At 42.8% G+C, this 23,257-nt stretch overlaps 1 protein-coding gene across 3 annotated transcripts; it reads right to left on the minus strand.

The window, feature by feature from the left end:
- Positions 1–462: 462 nt before the first annotated feature.
- On the minus strand, positions 463–22,725 carry LOC135456670 (Golgi integral membrane protein 4-like). 3 transcript variants are annotated; one of them, XM_064730677.1, is made up of 13 exons: positions 22,155–22,724; positions 20,735–20,809; positions 19,806–19,855; positions 18,505–18,558; positions 16,533–16,683; positions 16,233–16,315; positions 13,706–13,864; positions 12,202–12,338; positions 10,711–10,862; positions 9,803–9,864; positions 9,074–9,238; positions 6,153–6,237; positions 463–3,624 (listed from the first exon to the last, which is right to left on the minus strand). In XM_064730677.1, exons 1-13 carry the CDS (start codon positions 22,339–22,341, stop codon positions 3,599–3,601), a joined length of 1,386 nt encoding a protein of 461 aa, XP_064586747.1. In that variant the 5' UTR covers positions 22,342–22,724; the 3' UTR covers positions 463–3,598. The 3 variants fall into 3 exon arrangements, with proteins under 3 accessions (XP_064586747.1, XP_064586745.1, XP_064586748.1); XM_064730675.1 differs by having other exon boundaries at positions 6,166–6,237; positions 22,155–22,723; XM_064730678.1 differs by lacking the exon at positions 13,706–13,864 and having other exon boundaries at positions 6,166–6,237; positions 22,155–22,725.
- Positions 22,726–23,257: the final 532 nt, after the last annotated feature.

Consider the following 23,257-nt stretch of genomic DNA (forward strand, 5'->3'; position numbering starts at 1 on the left):
GGACAACTTGTGATGGACAACTTGTGATAACTTGTGAGGAACAACTTGTGATGGACAATTTGTGAGGAGCAACTTGTGATAACTTGTGAGGAGCAACTTGTGATGGACAACTTGTGATGGACAATTTGTGATGGACAATTTGTGATGGACAATTTGTGATAACTTGTGAGGAACAACTTGTGATGGACAAATTGTGAGGAACAACTTGTGATGGACAATTTGTGATGGACAACTTGTGATGGACAATTTGTGAGGGACAACTTGTGAGGGACAATTTGTGATGGACAATTTGTGATGGACAATTTGTGAGGGACAACTTGTGAGGGACAACTTGTGATGGACAATTTGTGAGGGACAATTTGTGAGGAACAACTTGTGATGGACAATTTGTGAGGGACAATTTGTGATAACTTGTGAGGAACAACTTGTGAGGGACAATTTGTGATGGACAATTTGTGAGGGACAACTTGTGATGAGCAACTTCTGAGGAACAACTTGTGATCACCAACCTGTGATGAACAGCTTATGAGGAACAACTTGTGATGAACAATTTGCGATCGACAACTTGTGAGGAGCAACTTGTGATGGACAACTTGTGAGGAACAACTTGTGATCAACAATTTGTGATCAACAACTCGTGATCATAACAACATGTGATGAACTCACCCTGAGTTCTGCTGGGAGATCCAAGGGTCTGGAGTGTGCTGCAGGGAGGGAAAATGGTTGGCACAGCAGTGAAGGCCCATCAAAAAAATGATAAAACTATGGGTTAACTACACTTCTGCACTTTTTTTGGCCTTGCACTGTGGCCGAGCAAAACCCCAATTATTTATGCAGAGCCAAGCAGGCCCCTGTGCTTTGGCTTGGCCAGCCTGGCTGTGCTGGCTCCCTGGGAATCCTTTATCTCATTGTTTGCTCTCTTATCAATCCATCTGTTTCCTGAGATTTGTTCTGTGCAGCAAAACCCAGCCTGGGCTATTTCATGGCATTGCTTCAGCATTCTGCTGCTCAGCTCCGTGATGTTCCAAGCTGAGAAGCCCCAGCAGGATCCCAGATTGCTTCAGAGCCTCCAGCCAGACCCAGCACCACCACAGGCTTTGGCTTTCCTGCTTCTCCTCCTCTGGATTTATTGTCTCTTCTCAAGGAAACACTGAAGGAGTATCAGAACTCGCTGTGGGCCAGGCAGTGAAGCACTGACAGCCTCCAGCTCACAATTTATGCAGCACTCTGCTAATTTTAGCCTCAGATGTGGCCAGGGCAGCCAGTCCCCAGGGCAGAGATGTTTGCTCTCAGCACATGACAGACATATGGTTCCTAAAGCACCCTCCAAGCTGGGAGCTTTGCGTCCAGCCCAGTTGCTGCACTTCCCCCCGAGTCATAACTCTGAGGATTACTCACCCTAGACGTGCAAGCACAGAGAATCTGCCTCCTAATTTAGATTTTCCTGCAGCCTGAATCCACGAGCAGCCTCACCCCCATTGGGCTGCTATTTGCAGTGCTTGATTCACTTCCAGTCAGGGCTGAGGCAGCCAGAGCCAGGGAGGGAGAGCTGAGCTGAACACAGCTGGGTGATGGAACCCTGGCTGCTGAAAATATTAAACTTTCTGTTTAAAATTAGAGCTTTCTGTGCTGACAGGCAGAGAAAACGGCATTGGACCTGAGGCTGTGGAGAAGGGCTCCAAAATGGAATGATGGAACTGGGATGGTGGGTGTGGGGCTGGTTAGAAGTGGAAAACTTGAAGAGTTTGGGGTTTGGGGATCACAGGGTGGAAAATGTAAGAGTTTGGGGTTTTAGAATATAGAAATTAATATGAAGCAAGATGGAGGCTTTAGGGCAGAGACAGGTTGTTCTTCTTTACCTTCTTCTTCCTGCTTCTCCATGGGTTTGGGTGCTTTTGTGTGATTGGACAGAAAAGTCCACATTGTGGGGTCGAGTGATCAGTTATTGGGTTAAAAGGGAAATTAATTTAGGTATCATTACTTAATTGGACAGTTTATCCTTAAAATGCCCTGTAACAAAAGATAGTTGGCCATTTTGTGCATCTTAAACCCCACCAGGGTTTGGTAGGGAGCTCCTTACTGAGCTCCATGAGCAGCTCTGGCTCTTGGCTAAAGGATAATTTCCTGAAATTGTCCCTTTCCTTATTCTGCTCCATGCCAGAGTTGGACTTGCACAGCTGATTGTGCTGGTAAGAAACACAAGCAGAATGAAAACAAAGAACCAAAAACTCCTATGAAATGTAAATTTCAAGCTCTATTACAACCAGTGGAAGAAAAACAAAAATAATCAATGCTGTCAGAATGAAAAAGGCTGAGCTTGTTGGGAAATAAATATTGTTTTCCCCAGTGCCTAAAAGTGCTTGCAAAATATGCCACAAACAAGGGATTAGAAAGAGCTCAGCTAATTCAAATAGAGAACAAAGATGCTCTGATGTTTTAGCAGGTGATGAGATTCAGGCACAATTCCCTGTGTTTGTGGTTGAGGTGATGAGGAAGGAGGACACAGCTCAGGGCAGCAGTGGGACAGCTCTGCCCTGCTCTTATCACTTGAAGCAGGCTCTGGGCTTTGAGATATCGTGATTAAACCATCCTCCTTTCATTTTCCATTCCAGCTGACTGTTCCTGCTTTGTCCCTGAGGTCAGGCAAATCTTTTGGAGGCTGAGTAAAGTCCCACAGGATTCAATCCGCTCCACCAACAGCTCCCATCTTGCTGATCAAAACCTCTCTAGAAGAGACAAAATTTACCTTGGCTGCTGCTGGGAGACTGGCAAGAATCCAACCAGGCTGGAACTGCATTCGTTGGGCTGAAAATATTCTTTTTTTTTTTTTTTCCTGTTTCTTGGCATGGCTGTCACTGTCCCCATGGGGAAGAGCTCAGGGCAGCCCTCACCTCCAGCAGGGGCACAGGATTCCAAGGGACACTCAGCAGGAATGTCACACAGCTCAAAGGAAGGGCAAGGAGGGCTCTGCAAGGATTCACTCCCAGTTTCTGGAGGGTTCCTGCAGCAGGAAAGTGTCCACATCCACACACACACATTTTTCTGGCTGTGGTTGGTGCTCTCTTGCACAGCTCCAGGGCAAAGAACAGGAAATTTCCTCTGGTTCCCTCCCCACCCTGCTCACGGGATGTGTTAAAGAAACACAAAATCATTTATGAAGACAGATTCCTTTGTATTTGAGTGAGTCCAGGGACCCCTCTGCTGCCCAGGGGGGGTAAAAAACACCCCCAAAACCGGCCCCAAAAACCCTCTCCAGCTCAGAAAGGGGATGTGAAAAACAGGAGGGCGAAGAACACAGTAAATCAAAAAGTGCTCCTAAGAAAAGCAGCGGGGTAAGATCATCCCCAGTCTGAGATCTCTGAGGCAGCACTGGCCCCACACTGAGATGGGATTTTCGTCTTTTCATCTGCAAACCCCTCTTTGTTTGGGGGATCTCTCTCCTCCTGCATTGCTGTGGGCAGTGTTTCGCTGCCATCCCCTCATTCCTGCAGCATCCTGCATTTCCAGCAGCTCTCAGAAGTAATCATCCTTCTTGCCAGCACCTCCCTGCCTCCCCACAGGCTCCTTCTGCTCCTGGACAAGCTCCAGGTCGTCGTTGTCATCCACCTCCCCTCCATGATCCTCCTGTGATGGGAACAGCCAGGAAAGGGAAAAAAATCAGCAAAAAGGAAATCCTGGAAAAGGAGATCCCAAAGCAAACCACGCTGTCCCTGAGCAGAACTGTTCCACCAACCCAGCCCAGCTTGGAAACCTGGGAAAACAGGGCAGAACCCACCTCTGGTGGCACCTTCAGAGGTGTTTTAGGCACATTTTAATATCCTGGCAGTGCAGTGGAGCTTTGATATCTCAGCTTTGATACCTCAGCCTGTCGCCTGTGCTGCACGAGGGGCAGATGTGAAGAGCAGGAGCTGATATTTTACATCCTCCACATTTCAAACTGTGCCACCCACCCCAGCCAGGCCATGCAGAGCCTCCAGGGAGGATTTGAGCTCCAAGCATCCACTGGAGACACCTTCAAGAGGCCTGGAATCATCACTCAGGGAGAGGAGACCTGACACCAACCCTGCTCTGTATTTCCCTTCATTCCCAAACCCTCAGCAATCCTGGGGAAACTGCAGGAAAACCCCTCAGGAGCCACTCACAAAGGGCAGGGAGGGAATGAATGAGACTGGAAAAGGATTCATTTCTATTTCTGAAGGTGCCAGGGTGATCCTGTCCAGCTCATGCTTGAAAAACATTGATCTGGTATTGCTGCACTGGCACAGCCTTGGTTCCTGCTGGGATTGATCCCTGTTGTGATTCCCCCTAAAATTCCTCCTATAATTCTTCCTGTGATTGATTCCTGCAGTGATTCCTTGTATAATTCTTCCTGTGATTCATCCTGTAATTCCTCCTGTGAAATTCCTGCTGTGATTCCTCCTGTGATTCTTCCTAAAATTCCTCCTATAATTCCTCCTGTGATTCCTGCTATAATTCCTCCTGTAATTTCTCCTATAATTCCTCCTGTGACTGATTCCTGCTGTGATTCCTGCAGCGATTCTCCCTATAATTCCTCCTGTGATTTCTCCTATAATTCCTCCTATGATTGACTGCTGTGATTCCTCCTGTGATTAATTTCTCCTAAAATCCCTCCTATAATTTCTCCTGTGATTCCTGCTATAATTCCTCCTGTAATTCCTCCTGTGATTGATTCCTGCTGTGATTCCTGCAGTGATTCCTCCTAAAATCCCTCCTATAATTTCTCCTGTGATTCCTGCTATAATTCCTCCTGTAATTTCTCCTATGATTGATTCCTCCTGTGATTCCTGCAGTGATTCCTTCTATAATTCCTCCTATAATTCTTCCTGTGATTCCTCCTGTAATTTCTCCTATAATTCCTCCTGTGACTGATTCCTGCTGTGATTCCTGCAGTGATTCCTCCTAAAATCCCTCCTATAATTCCTCCTGTGATTTCTCCTATAATTCCTCCTATGATTGACTGCTGTGATTCTTCCTGTGATTCCTCCTGTGATTAATTTCTCCTAAAATCCCTCCTATAATTCCTCCTGTGATTCTCCCTAAAATTCCTCCTGTAATTTCTCCTATGATTGATTCCTCCTGTGATTCCTGCAGTGATTCCTTCTATAATTCCTCCTGTGAGTCTCCCTAAAATTCCTCCTGTAATTCCTCCTATGATTGATTCCTGCTGTGATTCCTCCTGTGATTCTCCCTAAAATTCCTCCTGTAATTTCTCCTGTGATTCCTCCTATGATTGATTCCTGCAGTGATTCCTCCTAAAATCCCTCCTATAATTCCTCCTGTGATTTCTCCTATAATTCCTCCTGTGATTTCTCCTATGATTGATTCCTCCTGTGATTTCTGCAGTGATTCCTTCTATAATTCCTCCTATCATTCTTCCTGTAATTTCTCCTATAATTCCTCCTGTGACTGATTCCTCCTGTGATTCCTGCAGTGATTCCTTCTATAATTCTTCCTGTGATTCCTCCTGTAATTTCTCCTATAATTCCTCCTATGATTGACTGCTGTGATTCTTCCTGTGATTAATTTCTCCTAAAATCCCTCCTAAAATTCCTCCTGTGATTCCTCCTATGATTGATTTCTGCAGTGATTCCTCCTATAATTCCTCCTATAATTCCTCCTGTGATTCCTGCTATAATTCCTCCTGTAATTTCTCCTATGATTCCTGATTCCTGCTGTGATTCCTGCAGTGATTCCTTCTATAATTCCTCCTATAATTCCTCCTGTAATTTCTCCTATAATTCCTCCTGTGACTGATTCCTGCTGTGATTCCTCCTGTGATTCTCCCTAAAATTCCTCCTATAATTTCTCCTGTGATTCCTCCTATGATTGATTCCTGCAGTGATTCCTCCTATAATCCCTCCTATAATTCCTCCTGTGATTCCTGCTATAATTCCTGCTATAATTCCCCCCTTTGCTGTTTGGGAGCACCCCACAGCTCGGCTGCTGCAGACACAAAGCAGGAGGGCACAAAGAGCACAAAGGATGCTCTGAACACCTGCAAAAGGCAGCAATGAGCTCCTGGACCCCTCACAGAGGCAGACCTGGGGTCCCTGCTCACCCCTGGCTCCCCAAAAGCTGAATCCCCCCAAATTCCCCAGGTGACCCCACAGCAGAGAGGAAAGAGGAAGAACCTTGGTGTCGTACAATTTCTTGCTCCTGATCTTCTTGGTAATCCTCCAGTGGCTCTTCCCTGGGCTTGGCAGCTCTGCCAGCATCCTGGAAAACACAGGCAGGGTTGGCAGTGCCCAGGTGTGGGAATTCAGGGCATCCCTCTGTCTGTCTGTCTGTCTGTCTGTCCCTGCCAGGGGAATCAGAGACCCTGGCACAGAGCCCCAGACTCTGTGACTTTGATTATGACCCATGGAAAAAAAATTACCAACTTATATGAAGATCTACAAGCCACAAAAGTTTAAGTAGAATAATAGTGAACTTATCATGGGGTGAAAAATTGATTTTTTTGGGATTTTTAGAATGGGGGTTCGGGGGGCAAGATGGAGGGATCTGGGCGTGTCCAGCCTTTCTCCTTCTTCTTCTTCTTCTTGGCCTCCATCTTCTGGGTGATGGTGGCACTTTTGGGTTGGTTTAGAGTAGAAGCTCACTGTCTAACACAGGTGATGGGTATTGGGAAGGAATTGTAAATATTGTAGTTTTTAGTATAAAGAGATAACACCAGAGTGCCTCTGTCTGTCCTGCTGAGAGGACCTCGATCAGGAGAGAGAATTTTATAGATAAGAAACAATAAACAACCTTGAGAGTGAGAACTGAAGAGTTCTGACTCCTTCAAGTGCCAGGCTGGGGAAAGAGACTTTGTGACACATTTTGGGGCTGGTAAAAGAGATTTTCTGACACATTTTGGGGCTGGTAAAAGAGATTTTCTGACACATTTTGGGGCTGGTAAAAGAGACTTTGTGACACATTTTGGGGCTGGTAAAAGAGACTTTGTGACACATTTTGGGGCTGGTAAAAGAGATTTTCTGACACATTTTGGGGCTGGTAAAAAAGAGATTTTCTGACACATTTTGGGGCTGGTAAAAGAGACTTTGTGACACATTTTGGGGCTGGTAAAAGAGACTTTGTGACACATTTTGGGGCTGGTAAAAGAGACTTTGTGACACATTTTGGGGCTGGTAAAAGAGATTTTCTGACACATTTTGGGGCTGGTAAAAGAGATTTTCTGACACATTTTGGGGCTGGTAAAAGAGATTTTCTGACACATTTTGGGGCTGGTAAAGGAGATTTTCTGACACATTTTGGGGCTGGTAAAAGAGACTTTGTGACACATTTTGGGGCTGGTAAGAGACTTTGTGACACATTTTGGGGCTGGTAAAAGAGATTTTCTGGCACATTTTGGGGCTGGTAAAAGAGACTTTGTGACACATTTTGGGGCTGGTAAAAGAGATTTTCTGACACATTTTGGGGCTGGTAAAAGAGACTTTGTGACACATTTTGGGGCTGGTAAAAGAGATTTTCTGACACATTTTGGGGTCACCATGAGCAGCCAAAGCCCCGAGTCCCAGCCTGCTGCCAGGACCAGCTCCTGCCCCACAGCCAGGGCAGGTCAGGGGAGCAGAGGGACAATCAGGCAGCACAAACTCCATTTATTTTTTTGCCACCCAGTCTCTTTTCCCAGCTCCTCTCTCCTGCAGCAGGAGGGCCCCAGGGCTGTTGCATCTGGAAAATTTTGGGTTTTTTAGGGTAGAGCTTTAGGGAGCACAGCGCAGCCAGATCTGAGAGCCAGGTATTTACATCACTAATTCTTTCCACATTTTCACTCATCTCAAGGAGGTGCCAGCACCTCTCTCTTGTTTGATTTCATTGGCCCGGATTTCTTTTTTTCCTTTCTTAATCCCACCATTAATCATGATTTTGGAGCCTGACAGATAAAACACTCCTTTTCTTTTTTTAAAACAAGCAACGTTCAGCTGCTTGTCAAAACAAATGAACATTTCCCTGGTGCAGAGTCTGGCTTCAGGCAGCAAGAAACACTTGGTGAAACAAATGGATTCCATCTGCAGGGAAGCCAACAAGGAGGCAGAGCTCTGAAATGCTGCTGGTGCTGATAAAAACCACAAGCAGAACGAAAACAAAAGACCAAAAAGTCCTAAGAAATGTAGATTTCAAGTTCCATTACAACCAGTGGAAGAAAAAATAGGTTGGGTTTGAGAAACCTGCCAAAGAGCTTTCTGCTCCTGCCACATCTCAAAGGGGGTTATGGATCCACCAGGAATTTGGGTTATGGATCCATGAGGAATTTGGATTGTGGATCCACCAGGAATTTGGATTATGGATCCACCCAGGAATCAGGATTATGGATCCACCAGGAATTTGGGTTATGGATCCACCAGGAATTTGGGTTGTGGATCCACTGAGGAGTGGATCCACCAGGAATCTGGATTATGGATCCACCAGGAATTTGGATTGTGGATCCATGAGGAATTTGGATTGTGGATCCACTTGGGAATCAGGATTATGGATCCACCAGGAATTTGGATTATGGATCCATCAGGAATTTGGATTATGGATCCACCCAGGAATCAGGACTATGGATCCATGAGGAATTTGGGTTATGGATCCACCAGGAATTTGGATTATGGATCCACCAGGAATTTGGATTGTGGATCCACCAGGAATTTGGATTATGGATCCACCAGGAATTTGGATTATGGATCCACCAGGAATCAGGATTATGGATCCACCAGGAATTTGGATTATGGATCCACCAGGAATTTGGATTGTGGATCCACTTGGGAATCAGGATTATGGATCCACCCAGGAATCAGGATTATGGATCCACCAGGAATTTGGATTATGGATCCACCAGGAATTTGGGTTATGGATCCACCAGGAACTTGAATTATGGATCCACCAGGAACTTGGATTATGGATCCACCAGGAATTTGGATTGTGGATCCACCAGGAACTTGAATTATGGATCCACCAGGAATTTGGATTATGGATCCACCAGGAATCTGATGTTTCCCTTGCAGCCCTTCAGCTCTCTGCCCACCCACCATCCCCAGCTGGGGTCCCTCCTGGCCCTGCTGGTTGTCACCTTTGGTGGCTTCTCCTTCCACTCTTCTTTAACTCTGGGCTCCTTGAGCTTCTCCGAGGCTCCCGCCTTCTCCTCAAAGTCAGGTCTCTCCAGCTCAGCCTCCTCAAACTCATCCTCCCCCTGGTTGTTGGGGTCCTGGGCAGGATCTGCAGCATCATCTGGCACCTGGACAGGAAAAGCCTCTTGTGGCTTTTAGTTATTTATTTTCATTTATTTATTTGATTTTATTTATTCCCTCAGGAGGCAGCACCCTGCCTCTCCCAGCAAGCCAGGAGCGCTTGCACCTCTCCAAGCCTGTTGGGGTTTGTTCAAAAACCCTGAACCATCTCTGTTATCCCTCTGCACCCAGCGAGTTTGGAGTCCACAGAAACCTCTGGGTAATTATTGACTGATCGAGCTCTTATGGACTCTTACAGACAGAATTGCATCCGGGTGAAAGAGGGAAGGATGAGAAGGTGAAAACTTCTCCCAGGCGGGCTGGGCAGGGCTTGGAGCAGCCTGGGACAGTGGGAGGTGGCTGAGGATGGGGCAGATGAGATTTAAGGTCCTTTCCAAGTTTGGAGCACCCTGGGACAGTGGGAGGTGGCTGAGGATGGGGTCAGATGAGATTTAAGGTCCTTTCCAAGTTTGGAGCACCCTGGGACAGTGGGAGGTGGCTGAGGATGGGCTCAGATGAGATTTAAGGTCCTTTCCCAGCCTTTGGGGGTTGGTGGTGCTCTGGTCACTCACCATGGGCTCCTGGGCCTCGGGCTCTTTCTGGGAGTGCAGCTCCCTGTCGATGACTCCTGCATCTGCCAGGGACAGGGACCAGAATATACAGTATAAAAATATATAAATACAGATATAGAAATATATAATGACTAATATATTAAAATATAGGCAAAATATATAATATATAATATATATTATATAATATATAATATATTATATAATATATAATATGTAGAATAGAAAATATAGAATATGAAATAGAAATTATAAATATATAAATATAAAAATAAGTTTAATGATTATATAAAATAATTATAATATAATATATAATATAATATAAAATTATATAAGTTTGAATGAATATATAATATATATATAATATAATATAATTAATATATATTATATATATAAAATATATATATATATATATACTATATAATATATAATATTAATATAATATATAATTAAATGATATACTATAAAAAGAATATTGAATGTATGGAACAGTAACATTGGATATAAATTATACCAGTTAGTAAAGTTTAAGAAAACGATAGGCTAGAAAAACAATAAATTATTTGTGCAATTTATTGAATTACAATTATACTTTAACAAAGATATGTTGACATTGAACATTCCCTGGTTCAAATTTCAAATTCATTAAAATTAAATGTAATCTAAAAAAAAAATTAATTTTTGCCAACCTTTATGGATACGATGTTGTATGTAAAATATTTGACTTTTAGACACTGAGCATATATCACTTCAAATTCAATTTAATCTTAAAAAAAAAAAAATAAAATATGAATGAATAAACGAAATAAATTAAGATAAATGTGATAGAAATGAAATAAATAAATGAATAAATAAATAAATAAAATAAAATAAAATAAAATAAAATAAAATAAAATGGATCATTTCCATACCCATTTGCAGCTCCTCCTGGTCGGCCCCGTCCCCGTGTGCCGCTGTCCCTGTCCCTGGGCTCCGGGTGCTGCCCCTGTGCCCATCCCTGGGGGTGTCCTGGGCACTCCTGGGCATCCCCCGGGCATCCCCCGGGCTCACAGGGACCTGCCAGCTGCAGACAGACAGGGGTGGGTGGGGTTGGCAGGGAGGAACGATCAGCATTGACCCCACGTGCTCCAAAGGCTCATTTATTATTTTATTATACTGTATTATATTCATGTAGTGTCATAAAATAATGATATATAATACACTGATATATAATATAGTGATATATAATGATATATAGTGATATATAATGATATATAATATAATGTAATATAATAATGATATATAATACAATAATTGTATATTATATAATGATATATAATGGTATATACTATACTATAATATAGTATATATAATAATATATATACTACGTATAGTTTATATATACTATATATGTAGTATATATACTATATAATATATATAGTATATACTATATATATACTATATATATACTATATATATACACACTATATATACTATATATATACTATATATAGTATATATAATAATATACTATAATATAATGTACATATTGTAATAACATATGTTATTATATAGGTACTAGATACATTATGTAATATAGTATGCATTACATATATACTATAATATGTATATATAGAGTATATATAATAATAATATGCTATAATATAATGTATATATTGTAATAACATGTTATTTTATATATATACACTATACATTATGTAATATAGTATATATTACATATATACTATAATATAATATATATATGTAATAACATAGCATAATACAATATAATACACCATAACATTTTGAAATCAGCATTTCTCACCTCAAAATTCACATGTAAATACATACTACATAAACCCACTATAAAAATTTTAAAATTCTCTACAAATCCATTCCCCACATCTGTGCAGCATCCACTGGATGCCCGGAATCCCAGGAATTCCAGCAAAACCAGTAAAAAAAAATTCCATTTTTCAAGCAAACCCACAATAAAGACAAGAAGGGGAATGCTCCTTTTGGGCAAAAGCTGAGAGTAGAATAATTTTGTGTGACCAAAACCCGTAAAAACTCCAGTTTTTCAAGCAAATCCACAGTACAGACAAGAAGGATGCTCTCCTTTTGGGCATCTTCACCCCAAACACAGAGTAGAAGAATTTTGTGTGAAAAATCCCATTTTTGAAGCAAACCTCCAGTAAAATCAAGTGGAGGGATGCTCATTTTGGGCATCTTCATCCCAAAAGGTCAAAGTAGAATTTTGTGTCACCGAGACCAGTGACAAACCCCATTTTTTCAAGCAAACCCACAGTACAGACAAGAAGGATGCTCCTTTTGGGCATCTTTACCCCAAACACAAAGTAGAAGAATTCTGTGTCCCCAAACCCATTGAAAATCCCCGTTTTGAGGGATTTGGTGCCACCAACCTGTGCGCTGGCAGCTCTCTGCCCGGCCCTGGCGCATTTTCTGCTGCGGATTTTGGTCCTGGCTCAGGCAGGGCCAGCCCAGGGGCCGGGCTCTGCTCGTGGCTCCTCACCTGGATGTGCATCTGCATCTCCACACCCTGCAAAAACACCCCTGGATTTAGATCAATAAATAAATATCAATAGAAATCTATTTTATATATATATATATATAAAACAGTCCCAAACCTGGGCCAGAAAATCCTTAATCAAAGAAAAAACCACCTTCGAGTGCTCCAGAAGAAATCTGCCCTGCCCACCCTGCAGTTGAGGACCCTTCCTCTCATGCAGCCAAAAAGGAAAAATTTGATCCAGCTTTGCCTGGGAATCATTCAATAATTCCAATAATTCAATAATTCCAGAAAGGAATAACTGAGATCCAGCTTTAGCTGGGAATCATTCAATAATTCCAATAATTCAATAATTCCAATAATTCAATAATTCCAAAAAGGAATAACTGAGATCCAGCTTTAGCTGGGAATCATTCAATAATTCCAATAATTCAATAATTCCAATAATTCAATAATTCCAAAAAGGAAAAATTTGATCCAGCTTTGCCTGGGAATCATTCAATAATTCCAATAATTCAATAATTCCAAAAAGGAATAACTGAGATCCAGCTTTGCCTGGGAATCATTCAATAATTCCAAGAAGGAATAATTCTGATTCGGCTTTGGCTTGGGAATAATTCAGTAGTTCCAGAAAGGAATAATTCCAAAAAAGGAATAATTCAATAATTCAGATCCAGCTTTGGCTGGGAATAATTCAATAATTCCAAAAAGGAAAAATTCATATCAAGCTTTGGCTGGGAAGAATTCAATCATTCCAAAAAAGGAATAACTCAGATCCAGGTTTGGCTGGGAATAATTTAATAATTCCCAAAAGGAATAATTCCAAAAAAGGAATAATTCAGATCCAGGTTTGGGTGGGAATAATTCAATAATTCCAAAAACGAAAAATTCATATCAAGCTTTGGCTGGGAATAATTCAATAATTCCAAAAGGGGAATAATTCCAAAAAGGAATAATTGAGATCCAGGTTTGGCTGGGAATAATTCAATAATTACAAAAAAGGAATAATTCCAAAAGGGAATAATTAAGATCCAGGTTTGGCTGGGAATAATTCAGCAATTCCAAAAAGGAACAATTGAGATCCAGGTTTGGCTGGGAATAATTCAATAATTCCAAAAAGGAATAATTGAGATCCAGGTTTGGCTGGGAATAATTCAATAATTCCAATAATTCAATAATTCCAAAAAAGGAATAATTCCAAAAAGAATCATTCAGATCCAGGTTTGGCTGGGAATCATTTAAAAATTCCAAAAAGGAATAATTCCAAAAAGGAAGGAAGGGAGGAAGGACAAGAGCAAACTCTGCTCTTCGTTGTTTTGAGGCCCCGGCAGCCTTGCAGAATGTTCATCCCGGGCTTTTCCAGGGAATCCCACAGGGAATCCCAGGGAATTCCACACCTGGGGCCTCCCCGGCTGCAGGTGGGTGCTGGCTGGCACCAGGGGCTGCTGCCCCTTCCTTCCTCCTCCTCCTCCTCCTCCTCCTCCTCCTCCTCCTCCTCTCAGGCCCGGCATCTTCTGCAGAGCTTCCTTGAGCTGCCTGAACTCCTCCATCTGCGCCTGCGGGAGAGAAGGGCACAGAGAAACCTCACAAAGGGTCAAACATCTCCCTGCTGGGAGCTGGATTCATGATTTGGAGAAGATTTATCATTTAGAGAATATTTATTATTTATACAATATTTATTATTTGGAGAATGTTTGCCCAGGTGGTTACCTGGGCATTGAGGGGAGAGAAGGACACAGAGAAACCTCATAAAGGGTTAAACATCTCCCTGCTGGGAACAGGGAACTCTAAATATTGTCTATTATTTAAAGACTATGTATCACCTAGAGAACATTTATTATTTGGAGAATATTTATTATTTATAGAATATTTATTATTTGGAGAATGTTTGCCCGGGTGGTTACGTGGGCATTGAGGGGAGAGAAGGACACAGAGAAACCTCACACAGGGTTAAACATCCCCTGCTGGGAGCTGGATTCATTATTTGGAGAATATTTATTATTTTACAATATTTAACACTTAGAGAATATTTATCATTTAGAGAATATTTACTCTTTAGAGAATATTTATTATTTGCAGAATGTTTGCCCAGGCGGTTACCTGGGCACTGAGGGGAGAGAAGGACACAGAGAAACCTCATAAAGGGTTAAACATGCTGGGATCTGGATTTATTATTTAGAGAATAATTATTCTTTAGAGAATATTTATTATTTGGAGGATATTTATCATTTATACAATATTTATTATTTAGAGAATATTTTTTATTTATACAATATTTATTATTTGCAGAATGTTTGCTCAGGCGGTTACGTGGGCACTGAGGGGAGAGAAGGACACAGAGAAACCTCATAAAGGGTTAAACATCTCCCTGCTGGGAGCTGGATTCATTACTTAGAGAATAATTATTCTTTAGAGAATATTTATTATTTGGAGGATATTTATTATTTAGGGAATATTTATCATTTATACAATATTTATGATTTGGAGAATGTTTGCCCGGGTGGTTACCTGGGCACTGAGGGGAGGAGAAGGACACAGAGAAACCTCATAAAGGGTTAAACATGCTGGGATCTGGATTTATTATTTAGAGAATAATTATTCTTTAGAGAATATTTATTATTTGGAGAATATTTATTATTTGGAGGATATTTATTATTTGGAGGATATTTATCATTTATACAATATTTATTATTTGGAGAATGTTTGCCCAGTGGTTACCTGGGCACTGAGGGGAGAGAAGGACACAGAGAAACCTCATAAAGGGTTAAATATCTCCCTGCTGGGAGCTGGATTCATTATTTAGAGAATAATTATTCTTTAGAGAATATTTATTATTTGGAGGATATTTATCATTTAGAGAATATTTATTATTTATACAATATTTATTATTTGGAGAATGTTTGCCCAGGCGGTCACCTGGGCATTGAAGGGAGAGAAGGACACAGAGAAACCTCATCAAGGGTTAAACATCTCCCTGCTGGGAGCTGGATTCATGATTTGGAGAATATTTATCATTTAGAGAATATTTATTATTTGGAGAATATTTATTATTTAGGGAATATTTATCATTTAGAGAATATTTATTATTTAGAGAATATTTTTTATTTATACAATATTTATTATTTGGAGAATGTTTGCCCAGGTGGTTACCTGGGCACTGAGGGGAGGAGAGGGACACAGAGAAACCTCATAAAGGGTTAAATATCTCCCTGCTGGGAGCTGGATTTATGATTTAGAGAATAATTATTCTTTAGAGAATATTTATTATTTGGAGGATATTTATCATTTATACAATATTTATTATTTAGAGAATATTTTTTATTTGGAGAATGTTTGCCCAGTGGTTACGTGGGCATTGAAGGGAGAGAAGGACACAGAGAAACCTCATAAAGGGTTAAACATCTCCCTGCTGGGACCTGGATTCATTATTTAGAGAACATTTATTATTTGGAGGATATTTATTATTTAGAGAATATTTATTATTTATACAATATTTATTATTTGGAGAATGTTTGCCCAGGTGGTTACCTGGGCACTGAGGGGAGAGAAGGACACAGAGAAACCTCATAAAGGGTTAAATATCTCCCTGCTGGGAGCTGGATTCATTATTTGGAGAATATTTATCATTTAGAGAATATTTATTATTTGGAGAATATTTATTATTTATAGAATATTTATTCTTTAGGGGCTGCTTGCCCAGGTGGTTACCTGGGCACTGAGGAGAGAGAAGGACACAGAGAAACCTCACACAGGGTTAAACATCTCCCTGCTGGGAGCTGGATTCATGATTTGGAGAATATTTACTCTTTAGAGAATATTTATTATTTGGAGGATATTTATTATTTGGAGGATATTTATTATTTGGAGGATATTTATCATTTATACAATATTTATTATTTGGAGAATGTTTGCCCGGGTGGTTACCTGGGCACTGAGGAGCTGCGAGTGCACCTCCAGGTGAGCTTTCCTGAGCAGTTTGCTCTCTTCTCTGAGTTTCTGCACCGTGTCTGCAGGAGGAGAAGACATTTGTTTAAAAATATATTATTTTTTTCATTTTTTCCCACGTGTGGCATCTCCCTTTCTCCCCACAAATCCCCCCTGACCTCTCCAAGCCCAGGAACCCCAAACCCGCTCCAGCAATTCCTTCTCTCCGGGCTCTTCCCCAGCTCCCATTGCTCGCCCCAGGGCTCAGAGCAATAATTTGATTTTTGTGTTTCCCCTCACCCTGCAGGTTGGTGACCTCGCTGTCCCTCTGCTGCTGCAGCTGGGCCACTTTCTGGCCGTGGCTCTCCAGGCTCTTCCTGTGCTCCAGCCTGAGGCTGTTGTGCTGCAGCTGCAGCTCCAGCAGCTGCTTCTTGACGTCGTCGTGCTGGTTCTGGGGAGGAAAACGGGGCAGGGGGTGCTGAGCTACAGAATAAAGCAGGGATTGATGGAAAGGAGCTCCTCCATGGAGACAGCACGGGCAGCAGCAGAGCCCAGCCCGGGCTGCACCCAGGATGAACCAGAATGGCCCCAAAATGAACCAAAATGGTCACAAAATGAACCAAAATGGTCCCAAAATGAACCAAAATGAACCAAAATGGTCCCAAAATGAACCAAAATGGTCCCAAAATGAACCCAAAATGGTCCCAAAATGAACCAAAATGGCCCCAAGATGAACAAAAATGGTCCCAAAATGAGACCAAGATGAACCAAAATGGTCCCAAAAAATGGTCCCAAAATGAACCAAAATGGTCACAAAATCAACCCCAGATGAAACCAAATGGCCCCAAAATGAACCCAGGATCAGCCAAAATGGTCCCAAAAAATGGTCCCGGGATGAACCAAAATGGCTCCAAAATGAACCCAGGATCAACCAAAATGGTCCCAAAATAAACTCAAGATTGGGTTTATTTGGGGGACTCAATCATAATGAACCCAGGATAAACCAAAATGGCCCCAAAATGAACCAAAATGGTCCGAAATTGATCCCAAGATAAATCAAAATGGTCCCAAAAAATGGTCTTGGGATGAACCAAAATGGTCCCAAAATGGTCCCAAAATGAACCAAAATGGTCCCAAGATGAACCAAAGTGGTCACAAAATCAACCCCAGATGAAACCAAATGGCCCCAAAATGAACCCAGGATCAGCCAAAATGGTCCCAAAAAATGGTCTCGGGATGAACCAAAATGGTCCCATAATGAACCCAAAATGGTCCCAAAATGAACCCAAAATGGTCCCAAAATGAACCAAAATGGTCCCAAAATGAACAAAAATGGTCCCAAAATGAACCCAAAATGGTCCCAAAAAATGGTCCCAAAATGAACCAAAATGGTCCCAAGATAAACAAAAATGGTCCAAAATGAACCCAGGATGAACCAAAACGGTCCCAAAATGGTCCAGAAATAAACTCAAGATTGGGTTTATTTGGGGGACTCAATCCTAATGAACCCAGGATAAACGAAAATGGTCCCAAAATGAACCAAAATGGTCCCAAAATGAACCAAAATGGTCTGAAATTGATCCCAGGATGAACGAAAATGGTCCCAAAATGAGATCAAGATGAACCAAAATGGCCCCAAAATGAACCCAAGATGAACCCAAATGGCCCCAAAATGAACCCAAATGGCCCCAAAGATCCCATTCCCAGCCGTGCCAGTGCCATTCCTGGCAGCGATTCCCTCCTGACCCCGCCACTCCCACTGGGAACGTCCCTGCCTGGGCAGAACTGTTACCCACAGCCTCAAAATGGGCTAAAAACTGCATTTTTCTGAGAAAAAAAAATAAAAATCCCATTTTTTTGGAAATCTCCCACCGCCCCAAGGGCTGGTTTTGTCTTTCACCAGCTGTAAACGCAGTTTAAAACAAAAAAACAAAAAGGAGATGGTTGGTTCAATGTAAAAATTGAACATCCAGGTGTGCTTCAGGTAGGGCAGGTGATGAGCTAAAAAATGCTATAAAATTGTATAAAATTGTATAAAATGCTATAAAATGCTTTAAGCTGAGCCTCTTCACAGACTGGAATATTTAGTAGGAGACCAAAGGTGACCTCCAATGCATAAATCCCATTTTCACACTGAGAGACCCAGAAAAAGCAGCCAAACCCTGGGTGATAAAAGTGCTCAAGGGCTGATGGTGCAGCAAGAAAAATTATAAATAAAAATAGAAAAATTACGAAGAAAAGCCCTAAAACTCAGCAGGAAAAGCTGCCTTACCTTCAGGATCTTGTGCTGGGAGCTGAGGGCGCCGTATCTGTTCATGGAGTCTTGCTGGGGAGGGAAAAAAGATCCAAAAGTGCAATTAGAACCCAGAAAAACCCAGGAAAGGGAGAAAATCCCACAGAAACACACAAGGCAGGAAAATGTTGAGTTTTTATCTTGTTTTTCGCCAGGGTTGGGATGAAATGTGTGAGATGGAGTGGCTTGTTTGGGCTCAGATGGCACCAGAAAAAAAAAATTCTCATTGTGGGGCAAATATTTCTTATTTGGGGTAAATATTTCCCATTGTGGGACAAATATTTCTCATTGTGGGGCAAATATTTCTCATTGTGGGGAAAATATTTGTCATTGTGGGGCAAATATTTCTCATTGTGGGGCAAATATTTCTCATTGTGGGGCAAATATTTCTCATTGTGGGACAAATATTTCCCATTGTGGGACAAATATTTCTCATTGTGGGGCAAATATTTGTCATTGTGGGGCAAATATTTGTCATTGTGAGAAAAATATTTCCCATTGTGGGGCAAATATTTCTTATTTGGGGTAAATCTTTCCCATTGTGGGACAAATATTTCTCACTGTGGGAAAAATATTTCCCATTGTGGGAAAAATATTTCCCATTGTGGGACAAGTATTTGTCATTTTGGGGTAAATATTTCTCATTTTGGGACAAAGATTTCTCATTGTGAGAAAAATATTTCTCACTGTGGGGTAAATATTTCTCATTGTGGGGTAAATATTTATTATTTGGGGCAAATATTTCTTATTGTGGGGCAAATATTTCTCATTGTGGGGCAAATATTTCTCATTGTGGGACAAATATTTCTCATTGTGGGACAAATATTTCCCATTGTGGGACAAATATTTCCCATTGTGGGGCAAATATTTCTTATTGTGGGGAAAATATTTCTTATTGTGGGACAAATATTTCCCATTGTGGGACAAATATTTCCCATTGTGGGACAAATATTTCTTATTTGGGGTAAATATTTCTTATTTGGGGCAAATATTTCCCATTGTGGGCAAATATTTGTCATTGTGGGGCAAATATTTGTCATTGTGAGACAAATATTTCCCATTGTGGGGCAAATATTTCTCACTGTGGGGAAAATATTTGTTATTGTGGGTAAATATTTCTCATTGTGGGGCAATATTTCTCATTTTGGGGTAAATATTTCCCATTGTGGGGCAAATATTTGTCACTGTGGGCAAATATTTCCCATTGTGGGGCAAATATTTCCCATTTTGGGGTAAATATTTCTCATTTTGGGACACAGCCCTGCACAGAGCACACCCACCTTCTCCTTGTTGAGAGCTTCCTGAGCTTCCAACTTGTACACTAAAAAATCTGGAAAAGGGAGAAAAGAAGGCGGTGAAATGGGTGAAAGGGTTGTAATGTTTGAATAAAGCATTGTTCAGCATATATATAAATATTTATATTTATAATAAAGTTGTAATGGTTGAATAAAGCATCATTCAGCATATATATGTAAATATTTATATTTATAATAAAGTTGTAATGGTTGAATAAAGCATTGTTCAGTTTACACTTATATCTATATTAATATGTATATTAATATGTATATAATATTTACATTTATATGTTTTTAGTTATAGTTATAATAAAGTTGTAATGTTTGAACAAAGCATTGTTCTGTTTATATTTGCATTTATATCTATATTTATATCTGTATTTATTAAAATCTATAGTTATAGTTATAGTTATAGTTATAGTTATAGTTATAGTTATAGTTATAATAAAAGGTTTAATGGTTGAATAAAGCATTGTTCTGTTTATATTTGCATTTATATTTATTTTTATTTATTTATATTTATATTTACATCTGTATTTATATTTATATTTATAGTTAGTTATAGTTATGCTTACAGTTATAGTTATAGTTACAGTTATAGTTATAATAAAGTTGTAATGTTTGAACAAAGCATTGTTCTGTTTATATTTGCATTTATATTTATATTTATATTTATATTTATATTTATATTTATATTTATATTTATATTTATATTTATATTTATATTTACATCTGTATTTATATGTATATGTATATGCATATGTATATGCATATGTATATTTATATTTTTATTTTTATTTTATATTTTTATTTATTTCTAGTGTGATGTTTGAATAAAGCATTGCTCAGCATATTTATATTTCTATATATTTCTCCAGCCACCTTTGGGGCCATTGGGGCCAGTGGGGTCTCACCTTCCTTGGTTTTCTTGTGCTCGCCCCTCTCCTTCTGCAGGGAGCGCTCCAGGCGGGCCCGGTGCTCGTACACCACTGGGGACAGCAGGAAAACTCCGTTTATCCCCTCTCATCTTTGTCCCATTATTAAAACAAAAATCTGATTCTTTACCGCCATTAAAAATAAAAAAAAAATCGGATTTTCGCCTACCGTTAACAAAAAAAATTCAGATTTTTTTTCTACCGTTAAAAACAAAAATTAGATATTTTCCGCACCATTTAAATTCAGATATATTCCCCGCCATTAAAAAAAATAGGATTTTTTCCCACCAATTAAAAAAAATGAGATATTTTTCCCTCATCTTGGGGCCCTGGAGGGGTCACTCATCTTGGGGTCACTCACTCTTGGAGCTCCAGAGGGGTCACTCACTCACCTTGGGGTCCACTCACCCTGGGGCTCCAAGGGGTCACTCACCCTGGGGTCACTCACACGGACAGTTCTGGAGGGGTCACTCATCTTGGGGCTCCGGAGCTGGTCACTCACCCTGGGGTCACTCACAGGGGTCCCTCACTCACTTTGGGGCTCCGGAGGGGTCAGTCACTCACCCTGGGGTCACTCACAGGGGTCACTCACAGGGGTCACTCACTCACCCTGGGGTTCTGGAGGGGTCACTCATTGGCTGAGCGTCACTCACTGGCATTAGGCGCTCGAGGGTCACTCATACCTCTGGAGGGTCTCACTCACCCTGGGGTCACTCACAGGGGTCCCTCACAGGGGTCACTCACAGGGGTCACTCACTCACCCTGGGGTCACTCACCCTGGGGTCACTCTCAGGGGTCATCACTCACTCACCGGCTCAGGGGTCACTCACAGGGTCCACTCACAGGGTTCGGGGTCACTCACCCTGGGGTCCTCACAGGTCCCTCACTCACTGGGTCCAGGGTCAGTCATCACCCGGTCACTCCAGGGTCACTCACAGGGGTCACTCACTCACCCTGGGGTCACTCACAGGGGTCGCTCACAGGGGTCCCTCACAGGGGTCCCTCACAGGGGTCACTCTTCAGGGTCACTCACGGGGTCACTCACCTAGGGGTCACCCGGGTCCTCACAGGGGCTCACTCACCGGTCACTCACAGGGGTCACTCACAGGGGTCCCTCACAGGGGTCACTCACAGGGGTCACTCACAGGGGTCACTCTCAGGGGTCTCTCACAGGGGTCACTCACAGGGGTCGCTCACAGGGGTCGCTCACAGGGGTCACTCTCAGGGGTCACTCAGGTCACTAGGGGTCACTCACAGGGTCCCGTCTAGGCTCCAGGGTCCCCGACTCAGCTCAGGGTCCCTCACGGGCCGGCCTCACAGGGGTCACTCACTCCCGGGTCCTCACCTGGGTCACTCAGGGGTCGCTCACAGGGGTCACTCACACGGGTCCCTCACTCACCTTGCAGCTGTGCCGACAGCGCTTCCTGCTGCAGTTTGTATTTCTGCGCCAGCGCCTCGGCGCCCCGCACCCTGCTCTGGAGGTGCCCGTAGAGCAGCGCGGCCGAGGCCAGGCCGGCCAGGCCGAGCAGGCCGAGCGCGGGGGGCAGCAGCGCCTTGTGCCGGCGGGAGCACATCGCGGTGCCCATGGCGGAGCGGGGCGGCGCGGCCCGGCCCGGGGCGCCCTTAAACCATCGCGTTACTCCGGCCCTGCCGCTCCTCTCCCCGCGGATCCCTGCGGAAGATGCGGGCTCGGCTCCGCTCCCAGCCGCGCTCTATTCCCCGCTGTCCGTCGGGACATCCGAGCGGAGCCCGAGCATCCTCGGGGGGCGACGGCACCGAGCAGCGGCAGCAGGAGGAGGAGGAGGAGGAGGAAGAGGAGGAGGAGGAGGAGGAAAACTTTTGCTTCCCATGTGCTGCTGCTGCGGAGAGGAGGGGGGGGCGGGAAGGGGGTACCGCCGCCTTTGGCTCTTCCCACCGGAAAAAATAACCCGGCCAGAGGAGGAGAAGCCCTTGGGCCCCCTCCCCGCGGCGGATCCCGCAGGAAGCGGCGCCGGGAGAGCGGCCAGGAACGCAGGAACGCGGCGGCGGCATCCGGGCTGCGGGGCCCGGGGTCCGCCCTCGGCCGCGGGAGGGGCTGCGGGGACACGGGGGGACACGGGGGGACAGCAGAGTGATGGACCCGGGAGCCCCCATCACCCGGAGCCCCCTGCCCGTGTGTCCCGTCCCTGTTGCTGACGGGACGCGGGAAGGGATGGAGCGGGCAGAGCATCCCCACAGGAGCATCCTCACGCAGGCAGAAGTTGTGGGTTTCTCCTCACACAGGCAAAAGATGGGGATTTGTCCTCGGGAAAAAAGGAGGTGATGAAGGCAGGAGGGCGGGAGGAGGGGAAAGATGGGAATTTGGCTTTTTCCCAATGGTTTGGGTTGGGAAAAACAGGGACAGGGCAGGGACAGCTTCCACTGGCCCAGGGTGCTCCAAGCCCTGTCCAACCCCGGCTTTGGACACTTCCAAGGTGTTCTGGACATGTGGGCTCCTCTCTTTTGGCAGAGCTCAGCTGGTTT

This window comes from Zonotrichia leucophrys, chromosome 21 (assembly GCF_028769735.1).
Source record: "Zonotrichia leucophrys gambelii isolate GWCS_2022_RI chromosome 21, RI_Zleu_2.0, whole genome shotgun sequence".
NCBI lineage: Eukaryota > Metazoa > Chordata > Aves > Passeriformes > Passerellidae > Zonotrichia > Zonotrichia leucophrys.

Bases quoted from the DNA above. Each gene is read 5' to 3' on its own strand.
- LOC135456670 (XM_064730675.1), bottom strand. From the start codon at position 22,341: ATGGGCACCGCGATGTGCTCCCGCCGGCACAAGGCGCTGCTGCCCCCC. The intron at 20,810-22,154 runs GTGAGTGAGGGA...TGCTGTCCCCAG, and splicing joins GCTGTCGGCACAGCTGCAAG to TGGTGTACGAGCACCGGGCC. The intron at 10,863-12,201 runs GTTGGTGGCACC...GTCTGTCTGCAG, and splicing joins AGAGAGCTGCCAGCGCACAG to CTGGCAGGTCCCTGTGAGCC.